The following is a 12,804-nucleotide window of genomic DNA, read 5'->3' on the forward strand; positions in this document are numbered from 1 at the left end:
CCCAGACACATACAACTTGTAGCACTCACTATTTAGTGGATATCCCCCCATCAAACAAAGACACAGTGTAGTATCTGACAGTATAAGCTTCCCACATTTTTAGATGCCCTTACTGGAGATTATAGTTTCCTCATAATGAGAAATAATTTTTTTCCTCTTGCTTAGTACATTTCAGTAGTGATTCAGGAATTTTGCAAGTATGCTCCAATTTGTTCAAAAAAGTACCATTTACTATGTTGGAAGTGCATGTAACTCGTGAGCAGTGCTGACATGATGGCTTCATGAAAATTTTCATTTGAAACTGGGGAAACATAATCTCTTTTGGAGAAAAATATGACATTTTGTTACATAGTAATACGAAAACAACTCATGATGAATGTTAGAGAATTCATGCGCTTGCAAATATTTAGAAATAAACTTCTTAGGGCGATAGAAGAGCAAGATAAGGATGAACTAAAACAATATTAGTTACACTTGTCATGAAGCTGTGAGGCCAGTTTGCTGAAGTTTATCATTAATAGAAGTAGGACTGGTGCCTCTGAGGAGGAGCATCAGGAGGCAAGGTCGGTGTGAAGCGACTGCTGCCTGGTCCCCTTCCAGCCGCTCTCACAGCTGCTGGGCTCTGATCCACTTGTTTGCTCATGCTCACTCTTTCAGCAGGTGATACATTAGCTTCTACTGGAACTAATTGTAGTTCTTGTCACAAATTTTCTGGGTCTTGAGCTCGAAGGCACAGTATGCTAGACTCAAGCCAGCCAAGTAGGTGAGAATTCACGATGTATTGTGTCAATGACTTTGACAAAACCTAAGCACGAGATTTGTGCCCAAAGCTGGATATGCCTCTTTAACTCTATCCCAAGTTTTTTTAAAAATCAATTTTTAAAAGGATTTTATCCTTTAAGTGCAAAAAGCACATACATACTGTTCTGTTTGTTTGTTTGTTTTTTAATCAGAAACACTATTAACTGTTCACAACTTGCAAACAATTTTTAAAAGGATTTTATCCTTTAAGTGTAAAAAGCACATACATACTGTTTTGTTTGCTTGTTTTTTAACCAGAAACACTATTAACTGTTCACAACTTGCAATAGTGAAATGTATTGTGCATTCACCTGCACTGGTTTAACTCTTAAATGGCTAAGAGGTTTGTTAGAGTCCTGTTAAAAAGCCTGAAGTGCTCCTACTAGTACATAGATAAGGTAGAATTTTTTTGTACCTCTCAGACACCGTTTTCAGATTGGTTTTGTTTCCAATCCACCCTCTGAGAAAATGTTCCAAAATGTGGCCTTTTTATCCTAGCACAAGATACTTCTGGGCTTTCCTTTTCTGTCACTTCAGCACCAGTTGAGCTGCAGGAGGGAGATGCACTGGACCCCAGTCGAAGTGTAACTGGTTTAATGGGACACCTACAGCAGGTTTTTGTGTGCGTACTTTCATAGCAATGAAAGCGCTTAGTGTAGAGCAGTTGTATCAGCATGAAGGTAAAGTATCTTTCCTAGTTAATCAGCAAGCCCTATGAAATATAAAAAAAGTTTAAGGCAAGCACTTTGCTTTCTATCCAAAGCTTCATTTTTGCATCCATTAACCTGTTTATGTTTACTTTTCTTTTTTTCATAGGAGACTGCTCTCCTATACACTCTGTATCCAACTAAACTGATCCCTCCAACTAAGTCCCCTTTGCGTCCTTCGTCCATCTCCCTCGCTGACTGTCTAAACCCTGGACCTTTCAGCCACTTGTCTTCCATCATGTGTGATGTTCATGAGAATCCCTATAGCCCTTACAGTCACAACTTTTTGTACAATAAGGTGAGCGTCAAGTGTGGTGTGATTCAAGAGCTTTGTCAGGTTTTCATCTTTTTAATTCTAGGCAGAATTCAGCTGAGTCATTAGGACTCAGTGCTGGAAGATGCTCTAGGAGACGCATCTCATATGAGTCTGTGTCTTCAGCATCCCTGGAGATACTACTTCTTTTTCTTCCCCTGGCAGAGATCATGTTGGGGCTTGCATCCTCCAGGCCAGCTACTGGAACATGCTCTAGGTGACGCATCTCTTATGAGCCTGTGTCTTCAGCATCCCTGGAGATATTACTTCTTTTTCTTCCCTTGGCACAGCTCATGTTGGGGCTTGCATCCTCCAGGCCAGCTAGGGCTCTCACTACTCTTCATTCAAGCTCTTTGTTCTCTAAAGGAGGAATAACCTGTTTCATCCCTCATGCTCAGATTGCTTTTAACATTTACCCACACTAAAGTAAGGGACTGTTTCTTTTTTCTTGGGGACTGAGGAAAGGGAGGCTACCTGAGAGAAATACAGGTTTTCCAGTGGCTTCATCTGTCATCCTGACAAGCAGCTGTTTCTTACCAATGCAAAGGGAATCACACCCTTGCTGACATCTGTAGCTTCTTTGAAACATCAGTAAAGAAGTTAGACAAAATCTCTGTAGTCCAAGGTGCGTGGGTGAGTTTTGTAAGGTGAAAACTGGGCTGTATGTCTCAACTGAAGAGCAGCTGGCATGACTTACAACACCCCAAGAGAGCCTCTGTCTCGTGATAGAAAATAATCAGTTGTGGAAGTCCATAGAAGATGCTGTTTGGACCCCTCAGATGCATCTCTCCCATATTCTCTTTTTCTAAGACAGAATCTGGCTGCAAATGCTCAAACCTTGATGCCAGGAGAGATAATCCCACTCTGAGATGTATAGTGTGCTTTTTTGGGGGATGCAAGAGGTTAAAACACAGGCATTAGCTGCTGTTTCTTTAGGTTATGTCATGGTTTCCTCATTAGAGGAAGCACCATTGTGAAATACACATTATCAATTTCAGGCACATCAAGAGCTGAGACTGCTTTGGAGAGAAGTATCACTTCTGCAGAGAATGCATGTTAGTCAGCTGTCACACTCTGCAGAAATGCCTAGAAACAACTTTCTCTCCTCATGGACTACAAACCTAATTTACATTAATAGGCAATGCCAATATTGTCTGAAGTTGGCCCCTCCATCCTGTGAGATTTATAGAATTTACCGTTTTACCCACTTACTAGGATGGTTTAAAACTAAAACTAAAATAAAAACAACCTTCTATTTTCTCTTTGAGGCACCCTGAACAAAAGCACTTTTTCACATCTGCTAGACTGGGTTTTGTTCTGTTTCAGTTTCTACTAAACTGGCCTGACGTGTTTATTTAGGCAGCAATGATTTTATGATCAAGTATTTTTCAACAAGTTTCCTGGTTCATTGCAGGGCATTCGCATGAACAAACACTTCATGTGATTGCTGAAGCCAGTTTTAGTAATGAAAATGAGTATTCAATATTGCTAATGAAAATACTCCTAGAAACTCAGAAATTCATATAGGAAGGTGAATAAGGCAAGGAAAAGTTGTCTGAAGAGAATTACAATAGCATAATTTTTTGGTATATCATGTTAGCTGTTTTCTCAAACAGGAATATTCTTGATGAATAACTGCTGAAATAAGGAAATTTTGCTGCTGCTCTGATTTCCCATAGCACTGTGCACCCAAAACCCTTCTCTTGAATGCAGAGGTCATAGGACAGTCCAACCTGTGTATTTGCATTCCACCCATGAGATTACGAGGCTTCTTCATCCACATTTTTTTATCTCAAGGAACTTCTGTCATTCCAAGCAACCTTTGTGAGCTCTGCAAATTGATAAATGCAGCCACACTTCTCTGATGTTAACATGTTCTTCCTTTCAATGTAAATACAAGAGCTACATCATCTCTAAATTCTTCCATTTCCCTGTGTAACATAAATTTGCTTTCTTACTTGGGTCATTTTTTACTGTCCTGTGTTAGCAAAGATATTTTCCATGGTTCTCCTGTAAGCTTCATACACCTGTAAACAGCTTTTATTTTATTTTCATATTTTATATTTTTAATATATCATGTATGTTTTGTATATTCTTATTTCTATATTGAACTTTGACTCTCTATTTAAGTCTGCAACTTTCCAGGGTTGAGCAGCATCATCCATAGCCCAGCAGGCATTGAAGAGTGCTGTATTCTATCAAAGGAAATCTCAGAGGATCATTTAGTTTTACTTCAAATACTTCTGCAGCAACATTTTGAATTGTTATGTCATAATGGAGGTAGCTGGGAGGTCTGTGTTTTAGATGAGGCCCGAGTACTGACATGCTCTGACAACTTAAGCAAAAAAAGTTCACACACTTGGGCTTCTGACTGAGTTCCCACTGCCACACTTCTCACTGTGTAAGTGAAATAGGCTCCTGACTTTTGTCAAGACCACATGTAATGATAATGTTTGTGTTTCTTCAAATGCACCCTTAATTTCGTTCCTATAGCAAGTTCTCTCTTCCATAAGATTTAGTGAAAATCCATGGGAATTTCTAATGTTAACCATGATTAATACAAAGAAAATTCTATAATTAGATCTTCTGAAACAGAATCAGTGAGAATTACAAAGGTTTTTGAGATTAATATATTTTTTGACAATTCTTTGGAGAATTTTCAGTATAACTCAATTTACTATTGATTGTTTCCTAGTGTTTAAAATGACTTTAATTATTTAATTATTTGACATAATTTTAAAGTCTCAGCCAATTAAGATAAGGTTAACTCATATAAAATGAGACAACTCAATTGTCAGAAGTAGGTAGGAATTTTAAGCATTACTGGTAGTGCTAGTAAACACCTTCAGTAAAATGTATTGTATTTCTGAACTGCTGTCACTCTTTAGGTAGGTGTGGCCCAATATTTCGGGAAATAGAATAATCAGATTTCAAAAATGGGCTAGTTTAATACAAACAGAGGTTTATTTACACAAGGAAAATATTTATAACTTAAAATGATTTTTTTTTGATGACTAAAGGAAGATTAATTTCAATCTTATTCACATTATAAATATTTAACATTTGAGTCAATATATGTCTATAAAAACCCTGACTATATTTGCCTATTATTTCTTACAGTAACCCTATCTTCTGTGCCACTCAACTACAGTCTGATACATTAATTAAAAAAAAAAGATTTAATTTCTTGTTCATAATCAAAGTAACAGAAAACAGTACAGTAGACACATTATCAGATGTTGAAATCTCAAACTGTTAGACCAGTTCTGTAAACAACATCTTGACATTGTGGGAACGTCTTTCCATTCTCTGCTAAACCTGGACTGTCATCTCTGTAAATTCCCTGGAAGTTCCCCTTTCCACTCCTCATCCCTTGAGATAAGGGGTAACATGCATTGTAACTCACTTGCTGTATCTTCAGCCATCCAGTAAACACATGGCCAGTGTCCACATGGTCAATACACCTATGTTAGGTTTCCAACTATATGTTGTATTTTGCTTCATCTTCCACTAGAGGGCAAAACCTGCTGCCGTAAATTCTTACAATCATTTAAACTATGTTGTAAATACACTACTGAGAATGGACAGCATGTGCCAGTGAATGGAATTGCTGCTCTTCACCCACACTCCCATTACAAATTTATCTTACACGGGCATTCCCTCAGAAATGGGAAATGGGATATGGGGAAAATGATCACCTGTGTCTTAAATTAGGGAGGCTAGATATGGTGAACTCCTAAAAACAGTATAATTTCATTTGTTGGCTCAGGACATAGGAAAATGGCAGCTTTCTCAATCTGAAGTGTTTTATGAAAAGGACAATGTGATGTTGTTGAGGCAGACTGGGCCCAGTGCCGGGCTGTTTTTGTCTGAAACTCCACCAAGTGCCTGAATCTTCATAGATGGTGGCTATGAAGATTTCACTGAAGCTGAAAAACAGTCCTGGCAAGTTTTTTAGATTATAATGGCTCAGAGTGATGAAATCCATAAACTGTATCCCAAATCATTTCACATTGTGGTTTTAGCTTTGATGGGAGGAGGCAGCAGGAACCAAGATATTGTGTCTGTCCTTTTACTTGGAGAAGAGCAGAGAAGGCTCTCTCCTCTCATCTGTGCTCAGACTGCTTCTGAAATAAAAATGTTGCCCATTTGAGTGAGCTGATTCTGTTCTCCTTAGCTTTGTCATCTCCTTTGTCCTCTCCTTCCCCACTCTGGCCTCCAGGTATGAGGTGTTTCTGTTCTTATTAACAGTCCTTGGTCTTGAATAATCATAGAAGTTGAACTTTTTATTATAAAAAAGGGTTCATTTTCCTTTTGATTGGAATAAAATAGCTCAGGAATGTGGACTTGAGTACGACTATTGCAGTGACAGCAAGTCTGAGGTAAATTTTATCTCTGTGCTTAGCTCCAGAGCGTGGCTCTGGGAGGAATTCCTCCAGCCTTTAAAGGGCCATTGTGTAGGGTGGAAGAGCATAAGACTGCACCTGGAGAACTGTGTCCAGTTCTGGTCCTTGCAATTCAAAAAAGATGCAGACGAACTGGAGAGGGTCCAAACCAGGGCCACAAAAATGATCAAAGGGCTGGAGAACCTGCCCTATGAAGAGAGACTGAAGGAGTTAGGTCTTTTCTCTCTTAGGGAGCGTATCTCCCACAGCTGGAGGCCCCTTCTCCGTCCCTATTGGCTTTCCAACTACCTTTTCGTTCTGTCAGCAAAGGCTGAACACACAGTTTATGCACATTCCTGTGAAAATCTCCCTGTGGGTTAAGTATTTTATCAGCACAGCCTTGCAAATGGATTGGAGGGAATTGGCTTTTTGCAAGAGGTATGAGAAATTTTAAAAAATTACCATTTCTGTACCTGATCAGACATTACTTATAAGAGCAAAGGTTCCAGCTTGCAGAGGACAAGTTTTCTTTAATGTTCAACTTTGGGCTCAAGACAATTTAATTTTTTTCTTGTTCCTAAATGGAATTTTCCTGGAATCACAAAATGTTGTCGTGTTGGAAGTGTCAGCCTTGCATAATCACTTGCAGGTTTGCAGGCTTATAGGTAAGCAGAATATTTAATGGGAATCTTTATTATTTTTTAAATTAAATCAGTGGTGTTTATCTCACCATACAATCTCCTACTTATTGGAGTTTACATTTGATTAATAGTAGCATAGTGGGAATTGACATTCTGTGAATGTGGCAACCTTTCAAGGTTGCCATGGAAAAGCACTTTTGTCCCAGACATCATTCCAGCTGCTTTTATTTCTAGAAGAGAGTTTCTTTCTCTCTTTTGAACTTTGATATTTAAAAGCTGATCTTGTGTAGGTGTATTGTGGTTGATGAGCCTTCTACTATCTGTGATCCAGAACAATTGTTTTAGTGTAGAAAAAGAACTTAGAGGTAAACAGGCCAGTTCATTAGTGCTGTGCTACAAATTGGACCTCTTTGTTGGGAAAATATGAATGCTTAATATTATTGTGTCTCCTTTTTACATTCTTTTATGGCATTACTTGGGCTTAGTGAGCTATTTTGATCATGTCATACTTAGATGACATTTATATCACTTTGGACTTGGTTTGATAATGCCTGCAGAAAAAGCCTCTAGAGTTCTTGCTCATCTTAATTTTAAAGAAAGACATTTCTCCTAAAGTACTTCAGAAGGATCGTAACTTGGTAATCAATTGCTTCCTTCAAAGCCATTAAATTAGTAACAGAACATGAAGGTAGCTTAAGCTCAACAGGAGACACAGCAGCATGCACTTAACATGGAGATGACTTAAGTCTGGCACTACCTGGAAAGATCTCTGCTACCCACTCCTGCAGAGACAGCTCTTCTAAAGGAGAAAAAGGAATTACTGTGTCACTCCTTTTGGCCTGGGTAGTTAGTCAGTTTTGAGGTCCTTGTCTTATTTCCAGTAGCAGAAGTTGTTGATGTTAGGACCCTAGTATTTTTCTGGTGTACTTCTGTTCATTTAGAAAACAGACCCACAAAAACGTTGTTTTCTTGAATGTGACAGGATCAAACCCTGTCAGGCACAGAAAGTATGGAAAATACTTAAAAATCGAAATGTACTTCCCAGTGAATGCTGTGCCCAGAAGTGCCCAGGTTTCCTCTCGGAACATACAGCCACTTCTGTGGCTTTCTGCCTTCTTATTTATACAGGCTGTCTCGGCTGAAATAGATTAAAACAGTCTCAAGCAACAAAAAATTCTTTAAAATGCTTTGTCTTCATTCTTAGATATCTCTACATAATATAAAACTTGAGTTCAGTTTTATGCCTAGCTTTCTAGGATGATTTCATCTAGTCTTCTATATAGCGGATTTCAGGCAGACATTTTTAATACATAAAATGATATCAAATATAAGACATTCTGGCCCTAGCTAACAGTTCATTTCTGAGATGTATTTATTGTAGCCTTTTGTATCTTCAGATTAATATTTGAACATACATCTTGCAAGAATAACCAAAGGAAACACAACTGCCCAAATACTAAACCACTCCTAGTATCTACTTCTAAGATTTCTTTGGTGAAGGAGTTTCTATGACAAGCCCCATGGTGATGGGGGCAAGCTTACCATAGCTGGGAGGTGCTTCTGATGCTAGGATCCTGATCCATTAATGCATTTGGACTGGGTAGACCTGCATTTCTAGGGGAATTTTAAACCATAGAAAACGGGAATGTTAAAAAATAATCTCTATTAATGATTTGACAAACAGGAACTGCAACCTAGGGACATGTATTTATTTGCAATATAGTAACAAAAACAAAAGACAAAATTACAAAGAACAGAAGCCACTCAGAGGTAGTTTGTTGCTAACAGCAAAAATAGAGGTATACTATCGAGTGAAAAATATTAAACAAGATTTGGTAGGTTTGAAACCTATATGAGAAACAAAAATTATACTTGTATGTGGTTTTTTGCAGACAGTAAGAAAAAAAAGTGTGAAGGCAAAAAATTCATAATTAATGGAACTATCCCAAAACACCCAGAGTTAAAGAGAAATTTGTATCTTAGCCCTTGCTGAACACAGATGTTCCTGGAGAATTTCCTGCTGCTTTTTAAAATTGTAAATCTAAATTCTGAGGTATCAAGGAAAAGTAAATAGTGAACTGATGAACCTTTGGAAACTCTACACTTTAAAGGATGAATTGGCACAATTGGAATTCATGTAACTTTTATCGCAGGTATTGATATAATGTGTACTCTGAAATATGGCCTTAATTGACTCCACTTCCAGTTACGTTAGAAAAATGTATAAAATATAATTATTTCTGATGAAATTCCAAGGATGTACTTAGAGCTTGAATTCAACAAGCCAGAATTTACCTATATTACAGGGATGTTATGAGCTTCAAGGCATTAGTGGGTTTTTTTCTTTTTGGCAAAGTGTTCTGAACTTTGATGAAGAGGTAAATTATAGTACTAGCTTTCTCTCTTTCTTGATTAAAGAGTGAGTGTAATTTTAGTAGTTATATGATAGGCAGAATATGATCTTAATACAGATTGTAATATAACAGGTGACAGTTACACATGCTTATGCTTGAAAATTCAGCCAAAGTTCATGGTTAGGATTTAAAGTTGCTAAGGTCAAAGATCTCTGTTGCATGAGAAACTTAGTCAAAAAAACAGGGCTTATTCAGTTTTGCAGCTAATCTGGGAAGAAAATATGTGGGAGGAAGGTCAGCTCTGTAAATTAAATCAATTTCATTTCATACTCTCACCTGGAAAGCTGTTAAAGTTCTTTGGCCGTTATCAGTCAATGAACAATGAACCCCTTCCTGGGGCAGGCAAGTACTATCTCTTCTAAGCAATGACTCGATTTCTGTGAGTCCATAAATAGTTCACAGTCAATATGCTGAGGGAAATTTCAAATGCTTGTGTTGCTGGAAATCCTGAAAATTTTTTTTTCTTTCCAATACAGATGAAAATTTGAAAACATGTTAACACCCCAGAAATGAAAATACATCATTTGCATTATATGAACTAAGTCAAAACAAATAATGCTAATCTGTATGATTAGAAGTTGATTGTCTACTCTGCTGCCTCACTCTATGTGTGTGTAGGTTGGGGTTCTCATGCCTCAAGTCTTCATTATGGGCCTAATACATTTGTTGACCACCAGCTCCCATTATCACCTGTAGTGAAATTAGTCCTGGGATGAACTGCAGAGCTTGTTTAGCCCACAGTAGAAAATAGAGGCCCTTACCATAATTGCTACAAAGTGCACTGATAGTGAAATACATTCTAATATTTTATGGAAGTGATCCAAAATGAAACATCCAGGTCAGAATGGACAGGATTTCTTAATATTAAAATCTTATTTTAATATTAGTGACTTAGTGAGAGTTTGCAAGAGAGATCAAAATGTTTTGCAGAAAGCTTCATTTTTCTGTTGCTAGTATTTTTCATTGTAAAATAATTTTGGCAGAAAATCTCCAGCCAATTCCATTGTAGACTAGCCCTGCATGAGAAGTTGAACTTGGCCTGGGAAAAGGCAACCCAAGGAAAACTGATACACTGCTAGGCCTGTGTGTATCTCTCTCCCTCTCTCCAGCTCCACTTAGAGATAAGAAATTGCTACTGCAAAGCCCTGTAACTCCTCCAGCCTCTGATATTAAGATACAAATCTTTCAGTCTCACCCCTCTCTGGTGCCCTCCAGGGCTGTGCCCTGTGAGAATCTGTCAGGGAACCATGTCTGCATGCGAGTTGTCCCTCTCGTGCAGATACTTATCAGTATCTGGAAAGAGTTTTGAAATCTTCAAGTTAAAAATGCACAGGTACAGTAGTGTATAATAATGATTGGCAAATCAGTCAGGGTGTTCCGTTGCATACGTGGCTGAAGGCACATTATAAACCTTTGTTGTGATCAATGTTTCTTCTTCGCATTTCCTTTTACAGAAAGGTGAAAGGTGCAAAAGAATTCAGTGCTTAACTGACTGAAACTTTGAAATGGAATGTACTGTGTCATTTCAGAGAAACTAAAGACATCATAAGTATAAATTGTGCCTTTACATTATATACTTTCTCTCTTCTTAACTGAAGGTAGTTCTTGCTCCACTGCTGTGGGTGTTTTACCACTTATTGGCACCCTAGCTTTCATGTTCTTGTAATCAGAAAAAGTGGTTATCTATAAAATTGTTTTATGAAAAAGTTTGCTTGTTATGCATGTATAAATAAACATTTTTAGTCTTTGAGAAATTAGTAATTTTTCCTATTGTGAAGGAATGACTCTATGTTTCATGAGAGTCTAGACTAGCTAAATTATTTTCAAAGCAGATTAAAGATTTAACAAAGTAGTCTGAAAGAATAGTGTGTACATGAATGTTCTCTGTTTACTATAGACTAAACATTCTTATTTCTTATGTACATTGTCTTTTACTGGTTCCAAAGAGTTTAAACCTGTGTCTCAATTAGCAAAGGTTGCAGACCCTCTAGAGAGTGACTTAGATTTATGAAAAAGGTCTTATGCTGAGAACACCTCAGAAAGCTTTCTATTAGTTCAGAGGCAGCTGTGATTCATAGCACAATAAAGATAAACTGACCTTTTAAAGGCAAATATGTCTTGCTGATTACCCTACAGAGCTAAATGAACAAAGGTCTAACTAAGATGTTATGTAATCACCTCCTTTCTAAACCTTGACTGAGTTTGTTAGAGGTTATTTTGGCCAGGTATATAATTTCCCTTTGAACCTACATGCTGCAAATATGTATAGATTGTCAGGATATTCTGCTCTCCTTAGTACAATTTTTGCAGCCACAAATGTCGGTTTGTCTAGTTTGCTCTTTCATTGTTCTTAGAAATAATAAAGAAAATGTCACATTACCAGAAAACTGAGTGATGCCTGGAAAAGTTAAGAATTATTAATTTACCTTGTAAAAGTAATGCAGATTTTTTTAACTGGCAAAGGAAACAAGAATAGAAATTATAAAAACAATATTGTCGTCTTCCACCATCAACAGGCACAATCCCTTTACATTTGGAAAAAAAAATAGGTCTTCTTGCCAGCTGCTTTGACCTGGAGATGAAAGACTGCCAGTGACAGAGCTTAATGAAGTCTCACAAAGACAACATACCTGTAAAAAGTACATAGTCCAAGTTGCATTCATATTTCAGGTCTTGTGGAGATGGGGCGTATTTCTATATGACTCTGAGATATGATAGTCACACAAAGTCTAGTAAGGTTAATTCCACCTCATTCTGCCTACTTTGCATTCTGGGACTTTAAGGTTGACTACCTGGTACTCTGATGTGGATAGCTCATCTTTGTAGAGAGATGACCATATTCTGTGAGGATCTTTCTCCTGCGCTTAGGGCCATAAGTTGTACTATGATTCAAGTACAAGGCTGAGTTTAATCAGGTAGGCTATCTGTCCTGTTAAGTGTCCTCTGAACACCCTGGGCTGACCACCATGCAGAGAAGACAACATGGAGATGTCAGTGCCCTCCTTTAGTACTTGCCTAGACAGTGAGAGATCTGATTACAGTGCTCATCTCATCCTGCAGACTTACAAACTTCTCTCTCTTCCAAAAGAGTCCAGTGCTTACCCGCAGAGCTGCAGAAATCACGTGCACTGGGACAGCAAGTTCCATCCTGCTTGTGGGACTGTGGTGTGCATTCGAAAAACATAAAAATCCTACTTGTAAGGAAAAATCAGGGAGGAAAGAATAAGACTCTGTAGCCTCTAGTTTAAATTCTGAGAGGACAGGCAAGGGACCTTTTCCACAGTGAGGCTGACACACTTCAGATTAAATTGACACTTGATAGAAATAACACAGGGAACAGGTCTCCAGCTTGTTAAGATGAAGGCAACCAGGCCAAGGCACTCGGCTCCTTTGCAGCTGGCAGAGGCAGAGCTGCACACTTCCTTTGGGAAAAACCCAACACCCTCCTTTCAGGGACATGCAAGACTAAGCATTATTTCAGCAGAAAGGATGCAGCACTTGGCTTATGTGCTCCTGTGGTGGTTTGACCCTGGCTAGAGGCCA

The 12,804-nt window shown here is 38.1% G+C and overlaps 1 protein-coding gene across 1 annotated transcript in view; it reads left to right on the forward strand.

Annotated features, from left to right (window-relative positions):
- Positions 1–1,806, forward strand: part of MLIP (muscular LMNA interacting protein) — a gene marked incomplete at its 3' end in the record, with an annotated part of 95,241 nt that extends 93,435 nt beyond the window's left edge. The window contains exon 12 of the mRNA XM_029086346.1: positions 1,618–1,806. Coding sequence (XP_028942179.1) covers positions 1,618–1,806 — 189 coding nt within the window. The remainder of the gene's footprint in view (positions 1–1,617) is intronic.
- Between the last annotated feature and the right edge of the window lie 10,998 nt (positions 1,807–12,804).

This window comes from Antrostomus carolinensis, unplaced genomic scaffold (genome assembly GCF_000700745.2).
Source record: "Antrostomus carolinensis isolate BGI_N321 unplaced genomic scaffold, ASM70074v2 scaffold10408, whole genome shotgun sequence".
Classification (NCBI taxonomy): Eukaryota; Metazoa; Chordata; class Aves; order Caprimulgiformes; family Caprimulgidae; genus Antrostomus; species Antrostomus carolinensis.